At 48.7% G+C, this 13,119-nt stretch overlaps 1 protein-coding gene across 1 annotated transcript in view; it reads right to left on the bottom strand.

Moving 5' to 3' along the window:
- Positions 1-13,119, bottom strand: part of arap2 (ArfGAP with RhoGAP domain, ankyrin repeat and PH domain 2) — a 64,103-nt gene that overhangs the window by 21,582 nt on the left and 29,402 nt on the right. The window contains exons 12-15 of the mRNA XM_019858213.1: positions 12,608-12,693; positions 11,313-11,495; positions 4,167-4,341; positions 407-532 (exon numbers count right to left, since the gene is read on the bottom strand). Coding sequence (XP_019713772.1) covers positions 407-532; positions 4,167-4,341; positions 11,313-11,495; positions 12,608-12,693 — 570 coding nt within the window. The remainder of the gene's footprint in view (positions 1-406; positions 533-4,166; positions 4,342-11,312; positions 11,496-12,607; positions 12,694-13,119) is intronic.

Genomic DNA, 13,119 nt, shown 5'->3' with positions numbered 1-13,119 from the left:
ATTGTAAGCTGGCTAAATAAAATGCAACCGAACTCAGTTTTGCTTCCGTTGCCTTTTTAAAAACGTGTTTTTAGCGTGTATCCGTATGTCTTAGCATGCTACCGTATGCTTCAAGCTAACGTGTTTTTAGCGTGCGTGCACGCAGCGCATGCCGTATGTTTTAGCTGGCGTATGTTTTACCACTGTAAAACTGCGCCCAATAATACAGTGCGTTATGTCTATGTGTAAAATACCAAAATAGCACCCGTTAGTGAGACTGCGCCCAACAATACGGTGCGCCGAATGGTTGTGAAAATACGGTAACTGGAGCGGACCCCTGCCTAACGCGCGCACTTCATCGGGGCCTGGCCCAGGGATTGATGGGACTTGTCGGGCCACCCCGGCGACACGGCACGCGACCACTCACCGTCTCCTCTGCGCCGATCCGCCGGCGTCCTGCCGTGGCCCGCCGAGATGTACAGGAAGCCATCCATGAAGGGGGACGGCCCGGATGAGGACGTGTTGTCTGACTGCCGGTCAAGTCTTGGGAAATCTGTTCGGTGAGTGATTCATTATTGAGCCGCAAGGACATATACACAGACACACACACACACACACACACACACACACAGAACTGAACGGTCAAGAATTACAGAAAATGGAGGGATGAGGTTTTGTCAATATGTTCCCTGCAACGGACTGGCCTCTCGGCTTCCGATGATCAGCTTGCGCTCGATAATGAAGTATGGCAAAACGTGCCGGATGAAGTTGCAATCGCCAAAAAGCGGGGAGCGCGGGGGGGGGTTGCATTTAAATCATTTGTCAACAAACATTCAGCCCTATTTCCCAAATCCATGGAGATTGTATCAAATGGTAATCTGGTTATGGTCGTGTCATAAATCCAAGCAGTCCTTCCCAAACATTCATGTTCGGGGAATGTAAATAAGGCGGTGTATGTGCTGTAACAAGCTTCCCTGCGTGAGTCTTGCAAACAGCCCCCGCGGGGCGCTAAAGCTGGCCTCGCTTACGATGGGACTCTGATGTGTGTGGGGGTGTCGGTGGAAGAGTCTGGCCTCCGCTGATTGGCTGCGTCCCCAGTGAGGGGAAGGTGACATGATGGAGTGCTCAATTAGCCATCTGGTCGCCCGTGGCAACCGCCGCAAAGCTCTAGGCCCCGCGAGCGGCGGACCGCGGGGCCATGAAGACGGCGCACAAGAATCGGGGCACGCGTCATAAATGCGGCTATAATTGGCTACATATGTAAGGGAGGCTGAGTTCTAATCATAACATGCAAGGCAACATTCAGGAAAAAGGACTCCCCGACAGGAGTGATGCCAATAAAACCATCCAGCGGCACTTAAAAACAAAAAAAAAAAAAAAAAAAAGAAAAAGGGCTGCGCACATGATGGCTTGAAACTTAGTATTGGTGTAAATGGGGGTTTGAGGGTCCAACTTGATGCATATTTAATGTCTCCGGAGAACCTCACAACTGTGGCAGTAGCGTAGACGTTGGCTGCAAAAATAAATAAACAAATAAATGTTCATATCTAAAACAGGGGTGCCCGAGTCCGGTCCCGCAGGGCCCCGATGCAGCCTGCTTTCGATTGTCTCTGATCCAAGTCTTCAGCTGATCAGCAAGCTTTTCAGAAGCCTGATCACGCTCCTACGCCGCGTTGGAGGAGGGAGTCATCCAAAACAGGCTGGACGGGGGCGCTTGCGGACCGGACTTAAAAGTCGGTCAGTTTTCCATATGTCCTCGTTTCACTGCCATCAAAGGAAGCCGCTCACTCGTCATGTCATCCCTCACCCAGTGACAACTCCAAAGGCGGACTTTGATGCCACATTTTTTTTTTTTTTGCACGCTCCCAGATAGATTATTTTTGTCTTACTATCCGAGCGCCATGTAGTCTGTCAACAGTTATCATCGTGTTTGCGGACTTGGGTCTCAAATTGGACCGCGATTTGAAATGAGTGTCGTCGTCAAATCCAGCTTCTTTCATTCAAGGCAGCTGGCTGATGTCAAGCCTCTCCTTTTTTACGAGCACTCGGAGATGCAGTCAGTCATGCCTTTGTCACAAATGTCTGCTGGATTTATGTAATGCACTCGACTTTGGAGTCAGTCAATCCTCCATCAAGCGTCTCCAGTAGGTCCAGAATGCTGCTGCTCACCTCTTGACGAGTACTCGTATAAAGAGGGAGCACGTCACTCCGACTTTAGCATCCCTTCACGGGCTCCCTTTTTCAAGTTCTTTTGAAGTTCTTTCGTCTTCAAACTCATTTTTAGTCTTTGGTTTTTGAGTCAGCATGAGACTTGATTTTCAGTTGGACTGTTTTTGTGCTTTCGACTGTATTTGTTATAAATGTATTGTTTGATTGTTTGTTGTATGAATGATTTTCACCCCATGTACAGCACTTTGTATACAGCGGTGGTTGTTTGAAAGTGTTCCAGAAACACGGTTGCGTTCAGTTGATATTAACAACGGCGCGGCAACGTGGTCCCACGCCAAAATGGATCCGCCGCATCGGCGGTGTAAAACATTGTCGTTGTGCACCTTGCCTGAGCTCACCTTCTTTTTGTCTATAGGTCCGGTGGAAAAAAGGGGGGTGGGAAAGAGCAGTTCTTTCCGTGTAACGTTTGGGAGTGAACAACAGAAGCAGCCGAAAATACACATGGAAGCAGCCCAGAGGGAGCCTTTGACAATAAGGGATGGCGCCATCATTGAAGCCGCCCCGGCGGCTTTCAAAACACGACAGCACGCGGCCCCGTTTTGCCTTGAAGCAGGATGTGGATATGCAAATGAACACAGCACAATATCCCAGGGTGCTCCGGGGCGAGCAGGTGTAGGTGTGAGAACGAGGCCCATGGGGGGGTTGGACTACAAATGAGCTACAGCGCCGGGACAGCAAGGTGCTGAGACTCCACATGGAGCCGCCTGACAAGCTTTGTTTGACTTCAGTTGCATTCTGTACGACTACTCTCGTATGTAACTCCAAAATGACATTTCTGGAGAAAGTGCATTGGAATGATGAAATACTGAATACAAAGAAAAAAAACACGGACGTGCGTCATGCTATTGAATGATACTTTAAGACCTGGAATGATCTTGGTGAAGAACGTCGAATGATTTTGAACGCTGTGGAATGCCATTCGCCTTGACTTGATCCTGAAAACGGGCGGAATAACGGAGAACAATTTGGGACAAATGTGCAATGATATTAAAGGACATGTAATGCTATTGAAAGATACAGAATGCTTTGCAATGGTTTTATACTTGTATGACATGATGTGAAATGACAGAGAAAAAATGTGCAATGGCAAATGATTTTGGATGATATTAGGTGTGAACTGGAGTGTGAATGGTGGTTGTTTGTCTGTGCGTGCCCTGCGTTTGGCTCGACACCGGGTCAGTGTGCACCCGGCTTATCGCCCAAAGTCGCACGGGATGGGCTCCAGCATCTCAGTGTAAAAGGTCTGCTCAAAAATTTGAAATTTGGGGGGGGTGGGGGGGATGTTGGAATGGGGAGAATCTCAAGAAAGTGAGAAGAATATCAGAAAGGGCTTGCCGGAGGTCATTCCAAAGAGAACGGAAAAGGCTCCATCTCCTTTGAGCTGAGTTCTTGGAACCTCTAGTAGCATCTGGTCCGCAGATCCGAGGCACCAGGCAGGAGCTCTGAGAGGTCAGGTGGGGCCAGGCCATCTCAAGATTGGAAAACAAATCAGAGGATCTTCAAAACAACTTCAATCAAGGACCCGGTGAAGGGATGCCAGAGTAGGAGTTCTCTGCTCCCTCTTTCTACGAGTACCCGCCAAGAGGCGAGCGGCAGCATTCTGGACCAACTGGAGATGCTTCATGGAGGACGGCTGACTCCAAAGACAAGGGCATTAAGAGTGTTCCAAATGTGCATGGTGGCTCAAATGGACAAGTGCCCGTTGGGACGGATCAACCGCAATGCAGTGGGGACGCATTGAGACGAACTTTGCTGCCCTCTACTGCACCGTTAGGCAGATGATCTACTCATTTGGGGATTTGGAATGACAGGCGTACGACAGTCGAACATTTTTGGGGGAAAACATGCGCAAAATGAATTCCTGCATTGAATTACTTCTATAGAAACAACATATGCCCAAAAATGTGGAAGCCGTTGTCTGGTTGGAGGGAACATTGACAAGCAACAAGCGTATTTACCCATGAGCCTGTTCTGATGCAGGAACTCCATCTGCAGCCTTTGGCCGGCGCGCTGGGCCAGGAGGTACGGCGTGGAGCAGGTCGGGTCCCCGGTGGCGCACATGACATCCGCCCCGTTGAACAGCAGCTCCATAGTGCGCAGCACATCAGGCAGCACCACGGCGGCACACAACGCCTGGACGCACATGAAAACAGACACGCCGGTGGACTTCTTCCATCCATCCACCTCCTGCCCGAGCGACGCCCGTTTTATCTCGCTACAACAATTCACGCTGAAGATAATACCCGGCGGTCCGGTGGCTAGCGTGTCGACCTCACAGTGCAGAGGTACCGGGTTCAATTCCAGCTCCGGCCTCCCTGTGTGGAATTTGCATGTTCTCCCCGGGCCCGCGTGGGTTTTCTCCGGGTCCTCCGGTTTCCTCCCACATTCCAAAAACATGCATGCCAGGCTGATTGAACACTCTAAATTGGCCCCAGGTGTGAGTGTGAGCGCGGATGGTTGTTTTTCTGTGTGTGCCCTGCGATGGGCTGGCAACCGGTTCAGGGTGTCCCCTGCCTAGTGCCCGAAGACAGCTGGGATAGGTTTCGACAACCCCCCGCGACTCTTGTGAGGATCAATTGGTTCAGAAAATGGATAGATGGATGGATAATACACTTTTTTGGGGGTGGAGGGGACACAAATCAAATTCATGCTCTCATCCTCTGTGGATTTGTGGTCGCAAAACGAATTCACGCACGTCGACTTGTGACTTTGGGATCAAGTCATAAAAGTGTGCCGAAATCATTTTCAGAAGTCAATTCATTCTTTGAACAGGCTGGGGGAAAAAAATCCCAGATTGGCTTTTAATCAATCATTTTTTCAATAGGAGCAAAAGTAAACAAGAGATAATGTGGTTGCACAAGTGTGCACCCCCTTGAAGGTGGCTGTGTTCAGAATCAACCATTCAAACTCAGCACACGCCTCCTACCATTTCAAGTGCATTTCCTCAACCCCAAATCAAGTTCAGCTGCTCTCGTAGGTTTTTCCTGACATTTTTTTGGGGGGGGGGGGGTTCTGGCGGAAGCCTGAAGATTTTGCGCTAACACTGACTGCTATTTGGAAACAAGACTAAGGCCCCGGTTCTTCACTTGTTGCTCTTCTGGCCGAAAAGCTCAACCTTGATTTTACTGTACACTCACAAAATCTCTCTAAAACGTGGGGGAACGTGTTCTTGAAACAATTGATCTGAGGGGGTGTGTAGACTTTTTCTCTCCATTGCATCTCATTTGAGGATCCGGATTTAAAGCGCGCCTTTGCGCCAGGATGACCGAGGACAAAGCTCCCATAAAATGCCAGCGCATAAAAGTTTAGGATGAAGTTCTGCTCGCTGATCTCACAAGAGAAGTTAAAATAAGATCACAATTTAATACTTCCTGCGCGAGTCATTAAATGGCTAATCTTTTTGGGGGAAAATAAGGAGCAGGGAATATAATGACGGCGAGCAGGACAAATGGGCCGCATTAAATATAACGAAGCGACTTCAAAGAGCGAGGGTGGGACCGCAGGTGGAGTAACGGCAAGAGTGAAGCTACAAATGGACTTTTTGGATTGGGTGAGGTGTCCGTGCGCTGCGGCCGTGAGTAACAGTTCATTCTCAATTTCGATGAAGGCCGTAACCAAGTGAGGAAAGAGTGCAAATACTTTGGGGAACTGTGTTCTCTGCCATTTTCCACCCGCAGACGTTGAACTACGCTGCGCTTGAGGGGCTCGGACGAAAGAAAAAAAAAAAAAACATTCTTTTGTCTCACGTAATTGTTTTTCCAGGTAGACAAACTTTTGTCAACACAAAGCGCTCGAGAAAAGGGTTCATCCGTCACGGCGACCGGGATAAAAGCCAGCCAAGAATGCGCTGTGAGCAAGGAAAACATCCACCCCACCCCCCGCCCCCCACCCTCTCCCTCCCCGCCGCCTCATCTGTCTCTTCCCATCAATCCGCTCCATTGATGTGACATTGTAGACGGTGACCCGCGACAAAGTGGATCCACCGGCGGACGCGCGGAATTTCAACGAGCGACCTTTTCCCTTTCGTCCGAGTTGCCCCCGAGTCGAAGCGCCATCGATCGCTGAGGCTGCGTACAAAGCGCTTATTGATAAAACACCTGCAACAATGACAAAGAACTCGCAAAAGGCCACCTAAAGTTAGGACTGAATGATTTTGAAAAATGATATCAGCGGATGAGCCGCGAATGAATAGGAAGCACCGTTTACTTGGGCGGCTCGGTGGACGACTTTGTGAGCACGTCCGCCCCGCGGCGCACACGTTTCCTGGCCACGGCCTTCCTGCGTGGACTCGGCATGTTGTGCCCGTGTCTGTGCGGGTTTTCTCCGGGTACTCCGGTTCTCACCCCCACCGTCCAAAAACATGCACGGTCGATTAATTGTCCGTCTAATGAGACGTGGATTTTGACCCCGTGCCTATCCCCGCAAATGGGAGTCCGCTGTCTAACTTCCGCGACATCAACGCTTGTTCCGCGAACCTCTCAATAGCCTTTTGCAATGTATGCTAGCATTAAGCAGGGGACCTTCGTAAGGCCAAGTTACGTGTCGTTCAGCTTGATTTGTGCTGCCACCATTTCGTAGTGGAGGGTCTGTCTAGAGCGGCACCGAATAAATTGTTGCTTACACGGCGCAAAAATTTGAACAAATGGGGGTGTTGGTATCCCCAAAAGTCAAGGTATCGCCGTGCGTGAAAGTGAGGCCTTTTTGCACGGGTGCGGTCACAAAACACCTCAAGGCTCAGATGGCGCATCTGACGCTGGCACCGGCTTCGTTCCGTAGCAGCTCTGGACCGCGACCTTGCGTGTCGGCGCAATTACTGCAGTCACTGCTGGGACTTGTGTGCGCGCGTCAAAATATCAGGAACGGTCCTTTGACATTCTCCAGATCGCGCAGCCCGCCGAGACTCGGCGGAGGTCACCGTCATATGAGCTTCTAATGGGGACCGTGGGAATCGCAGAGGAAGCGGCCAAAACCACGAGTCTGACACTGAAATGTCACAACAAAAGACTTCGCACGGGACTGAATTTTATCAGCGGTAAGAATGCCTGAAAGGGCCGGGCAATTAATCGCTCGTGATGCCACAGATTTTTGAGCAACCGTTTTCTTGTATAGGTTTTTACAGTATGGAGACAAGTCCAGATTGAAATTGGGCGCCTTCAGTGTAGTACCACATTGTGCCACAGCAAACTGGGCAGCACCGAGGTCCGCTGGAAGGCCCGCAATGCAATAGAAGGCGAAAAAGAAGGAAGAAGACGTCGTCGTTGCTCCACGTGTGTTCCAGCTGCAATTCTTTCCGATTTTCTGAACGTCAATGCAAATTTTCAATAGCCGATCGATGGTGTTTCGCCTTCAATGCTAAGCTAGTAGACGCCCTGTCATGTGCCCCTAGTGGTGCGAGAAAGAATGACCGGATTCACTGCTCAAACGGCGCATCAGCTTACAGGAGCATCGACTTTTTTAAAATCCCGTTTTTACAAACAGTTCGGTTGTATTGAATTGTATTTGTAACGGTTTTACGCCGCAGTATTTCAATTATGACGGAAGGCCTTGGGGTGATACTTGATGTAAAAAGTTTGCGAATCGCCGCCGTAGATGAAGGAGGCAGGCGCATGCAATCAAACCTAAATCGCCTCCGTTTATTTTTATTCTAAAGTGACACTCGAAAGAATCACCCACCGTCCAAGCCGACCCCGCGGATGCGCCCGAGTCTTTGGTGGAGTCTTTGTACTCGACACGCTTCCCCAAGGAGGAGGCTTCCGTGGAGCGCTAAATAGATATGATGCACGACGAAGAAGAGTTGTCCCGGCAAATTAGCTTGGCTGGCAACGCTTACGCTGAGATTTAGATTTTACATACATTGCTTGTGACTGATCGACATTCACTGTGATCCTTTGGGGCGATTTTCAAGCGCTGGAGGCGAGTTAATATCGTCCAAATCTGTCAAGGGCAGTTACCTGACGGTCAAAGCCTTCTTTCGCAAACGATTTACAATAAACAGTGACATTTGCCGGTGGATGAGTCACTGATTCCCCAAATTGATACAGAACATGGCTAAAACCGCTCGTATCAAACGCACCCGTTTGCGCCTCTGGGGAATCTTTGCGGTTGAATTTGTGGGTTCTTTTATCTCAGACAAGTTTTTTTTCCTTCTTTTTTTGTGGTCACTTTGTAATGAAAGTGTGTGGGCAGATTGAGACTGGGAAGATTTAGGATTGGAACTCGATTAGGAGATGCGTCACTCGAGACATGGGCTGCGACAAAATTCAAGGACGGTTCGTTTGAAAGTGGAGCGACTCGATACGGTTCAGTGGGAGTACGACTCAATCCGCAATGCTCTGACTCACGACAAGAGGGTGTGATGCAAGACGTTTCAACAATATGAACGACATTGCCAAGACATACAGTACATATATCTATACATACACATATACTTTCTTCCTTTCATCACTTTGCTGCTGTAAATTGGGAATTTCTCTATTGTGAGACGAACAAAGGTTTTCTTATCTTATCTTATCTTATGCATATATATTTTATATATATGAATACAGCGGTACCTCTACTGACGAAATTAATTGGTTCTGGAAGAAATGTCTTAACTAGAAAATTTGGTCAGCCGAGACGCGTTTTCCATGTAAATGCCCTAATCCGTTCCAAGCCCCCCCAAAATTCCGACATATATGTTTCCTAAAGCATAAAAATGCATTAAAATATGCAACAAATACATGTTACAATTAGATTATTGCACCATAAATGAGAGTTGTGCACAATGTAAAAAAACATTAGAGGAAAGAATAAAAATGCTGGTCATTTAACTTTTAACTGCGTCCTCGCCGTTTTTTTGCCCTCTTCAGTTCATGTTCTCTCTCAGAAGTGGTTTTTGCCTGGCGTTTTGTTACAAACCGATCCAAGGACGTTTGCTTTTGACGGCTTTTAACAATCCTTCGAAAATGTCCAAGGCAAACGTCAGCATAGTGAGCGATCACCTGACTGGTGAGCACTTTTTCTGGGTGATTCACATTTACGTCGAATTATTGGAACGCCTCATGGCCCGAGGGCGAATGACGAGGACGCTGCATCGACAGCGAGCTATCTATCGACACACACAAAAAAATATGGAAGAAGTCCCTCATAGCCAATGGGATGCCAGGATGATGCTCGGTAATAGCCAATGGCAGAGCAGCTATGAGTATGTTGCGTTCAGGAAACTCGGAGCTGCGACTCGCACCCCATACTGTATTTTTACTTTTCGTAACTCGAAATTTCTTTCGTAACTAGAGGCAATATTTTCCAGTTGAGACGTTTCGTAACTTGATCATTTCATATGAAGAGATGTTCGTAAGTAGAGGTACCACTGTATACACACACGCAGGACATACAAGTACATTCTGATCGATTCGATTTGATGCACCCCCAAAGTCAAGCGAAGGTTCACCGCCCTTGCGAATCAGGAAAGGACGTTACCTTGTTGAGCTGCTCCGAGTTGTGAAGGCCCTCGAGGACGCGGCAGTACTTCCTCTCCCGGTACTTTCTGCGGGTGAAGGTGGCGCGCTGCTCGTCCGAAGCGCCGGCATGGAGCTCTTCCTCCAGCGGGAGTTGGGCGGCCCAGAAACTGTTGGCCTTCTGGTTCCCCACTTCTAAGAAGAGCTGAACGGATGAGGAACGTCACAAAGAACGAGATTGTCAAAATGCTTTGGATTTGCTTGGAAATCAGCCCCAGTCAAAAGGCATTGGTGTCTATGGTCCACAGCATTTCAAATCAGGTCATGGTTCTCAGACTTTTTACATCAAGTCCCACCTCAAAAAAAATACTTGAAGTGTCTCCAGTTGGTCCAAAATGCTGCTGGTCACCTCTTGACCGGGACTCGTGAGAGGGAGCGCATTAATTATTCCTATTCTGGCATCCCTTCACCGGGCCCTTTTTTTTTAGAGTTCTTTTGTTTTGTTTTCCAATCTCGAAACGGGCTGGCCCCACCTGACCTCTCTGAGCTCCCTACTGGCGGCTCAAGTCTGTGGACCGGACACAGTTTGAGGTACAGAGTACTAAGCGGAGGCTCAGAGGGGATCAAGGCTTTTCCGTCTCCTCTCTTTGGAATGAATGTTCGACAAGCGCCCTCGCCGCCCATCTTTCAAACTCGTCTTCAAACTCATTTTTCTTCTTTGGCTTTTAACTCAGCTTGAGACTTGATTTTGAGTGTTTTTGCACGTTCTACTGTCTTGGGTGGTTGTTTTGAGTTGAGTTCAATTGAGTTCATGGAGTTTGACGGAGAACAATTATGGGGCATTATTGACGATTATGCAAGCTTCGACAGGAATAGAAATGTTATTGAACAAAACGATGGCAACCGTGTCAAGTTTCCAAAGGGCCCCCCCCCCAAAATAAAATGACACATTGCTGTCATTGGGCCGACACCTCCTTTGTCACGATTAGCTCAATTTCATAATTTATTTTTCACAACTCTATACTTGGGGTCAGTGTACGGTCGAATCATGTTTTCGGGGTCTCCTGAACAGTAGAAGTGGTTTTTGCCTGGCGTTTTGTTACAAACCGATCCAAGGACGTTTGCTTTTGACGGCTTTTAACAATCCTTCGAAAATGTCCAAGGCAAACGTCAGCATAGTGAGCGATCACCTGACTGGTGAGCACTTTTTCTGGGTGATTCACATTTACGTCGAATTATTGGAACGCCTCATGGCCCGAGGGCGAATGACGAGGACGCTGCATCGACAGCGAGCTATCTATCGACACACACAAAAAAATATGGAAGAAGTCCCTCATAGCCAATGGGATGCCAGGATGATGCTCGGTAATAGCCAATGGCAGAGCAGCTATGAGTATGTTGCGTTCAGGAAACTCGGAGCTGCGACTCGCACCCCATACTGTATTTTTACTTTTCGTAACTCGAAATTTCTTTCGTAACTAGAGGCAATATTTTCCAGTTGAGACGTTTCGTAACTTGATCATTTCATATGAAGAGATGTTCGTAAGTAGAGGTACCACTGTATACACACACGCAGGACATACAAGTACATTCTGATCGATTCGATTTGATGCACCCCCAAAGTCAAGCGAAGGTTCACCGCCCTTGCGAATCAGGAAAGGACGTTACCTTGTTGAGCTGCTCCGAGTTGTGAAGGCCCTCGAGGACGCGGCAGTACTTCCTCTCCCGGTACTTTCTGCGGGTGAAGGTGGCGCGCTGCTCGTCCGAAGCGCCGGCATGGAGCTCTTCCTCCAGCGGGAGTTGGGCGGCCCAGAAACTGTTGGCCTTCTGGTTCCCCACTTCTAAGAAGAGCTGAACGGATGAGGAACGTCACAAAGAACGAGATTGTCAAAATGCTTTGGATTTGCTTGGAAATTAGCCCCAGTCAAAAGGCATTGGTGTCTATGGTCCACAGCATTTCAAATCAGGTCATGGTTCTCAGACTTTTTACATCAAGTCCCACCTCAAAAAAAATACTTGAAGTGTCTCCAGTTGGTCCAAAATGCTGCTGGTCACCTCTTGACCGGGACTCGTGAGAGGGAGCGCATTAATTATTCCTATTCTGGCATCCCTTCACCGGGCCCTTTTTTTTTAGAGTTCTTTTGTTTTGTTTTCCAATCTCGAAACGGGCTGGCCCCACCTGACCTCTCTGAGCTCCCTACTGGCGGCTCAAGTCTGTGGACCAGACACTGTTAGATGTACAGAGTACTAAGCGGAGGCTCAGAGGGGATCAAGGCTTTTCCGTCTCCTCTCTTTGGAATGAATGTTCGACAAGCGCCCTCGCCGCCCATCTTTCAAACTCGTCTTCAAACTCATTTTTCTTCTTTGGCTTTTAACTCAGCTTGAGACTTGATTTTGAGTGTTTTTGCACGTTCTACTGTCTTGGGTGGTTGTTTCGAGTTGAGTTCAATTGAGTTCATGGAGTTTGACGGAGAACAATTATGGGGCATTTTTGACGATTATGCAAGCTTCGACAGGAATAGAAATGTTATTGAACAAAACGATGGCAACCGTGTCAAGTTTCCAAAGGGCCCCCCCCCCAAAATAAAATGACACATTGCTGTCATTGGGCCGACACCTCCTTTGTCACGATTAGCTCAATTTCATAATTTATTTTTCACAACTCTATACTTGGGGTCAGTGTACGGTCGAATCATGTTTTCGGGGTCTCCTGAACAGTAACGATTTTGGATTCCGCTCAGCTCGATGAATTTGAAATTCACCTGGAAATCGGAACGCGCGTTTGACCTCCTGTGACTGGCTTTCAGCCTTTTTCCAGCCGATAGCTACAAAGAAAAAGCAACGCTCTTCACGTAACACGGTTGTATGTGACGCGTCCTTTGACAGCTGCGCTTTGCCCCGATCTTGAAAGCCAAAGCGCTGACTCTTTGCGGGCGCGGCCTGAGTTTGCCGAGACGGCGTACCTCCACGAGCTCGTTGCTCCAGATGCTGCTGTCCAGCTTCAGGCTGCGCACTTTGGAGATGCTGGGGCCGAGCGAGCGGTGCTGCCCTGGCGGCGCGGGGAAGAAAGAGACACATTTTAGTCCCCTCGGCGCTCCTTAATTGGAAATGAAGGGGCAGAACGAGGCGCCATTAATTGCTAATGAATCATGAGTAATTCATTGTGTTTGCTCGTCGGCCTGTTTATTTGGGCGAGGCTTGCGGGGTCGCCAGTGACTCAAGTCAGAGCGAGCCTCGTGAATGATACATGAGACGGGAAAGGCGCCGCATGTGCGAACGCTTGTCCGAGCGGGCAGCGGCAGCTCCATCGCAGACGGAGATTTGTCTCAAGTCGAGCGAGCTGCCTGGCGTGACACAAATTGGACGACTTCAAAAAATACGACTTGCAAAGCAGATGCCGAAGACGCCAGCCGCGATAATTACAATGCTCGGAACCAAGCCCTGCTGCTAACGGCCACCGGTGACCCCCCCCACC

The sequence above is a fragment of the Hippocampus comes genome, unplaced genomic scaffold, assembly GCF_001891065.2.
Source record: "Hippocampus comes isolate QL1 unplaced genomic scaffold, H_comes_QL1_v1.1 scaffold48, whole genome shotgun sequence".
In the NCBI taxonomy this organism is placed as follows: domain Eukaryota; kingdom Metazoa; phylum Chordata; class Actinopteri; order Syngnathiformes; family Syngnathidae; genus Hippocampus; species Hippocampus comes.
The sequence above is the reverse complement of the archived record's forward strand: the minus strand, read 5'-3'. Positions and strand labels throughout refer to the sequence as shown.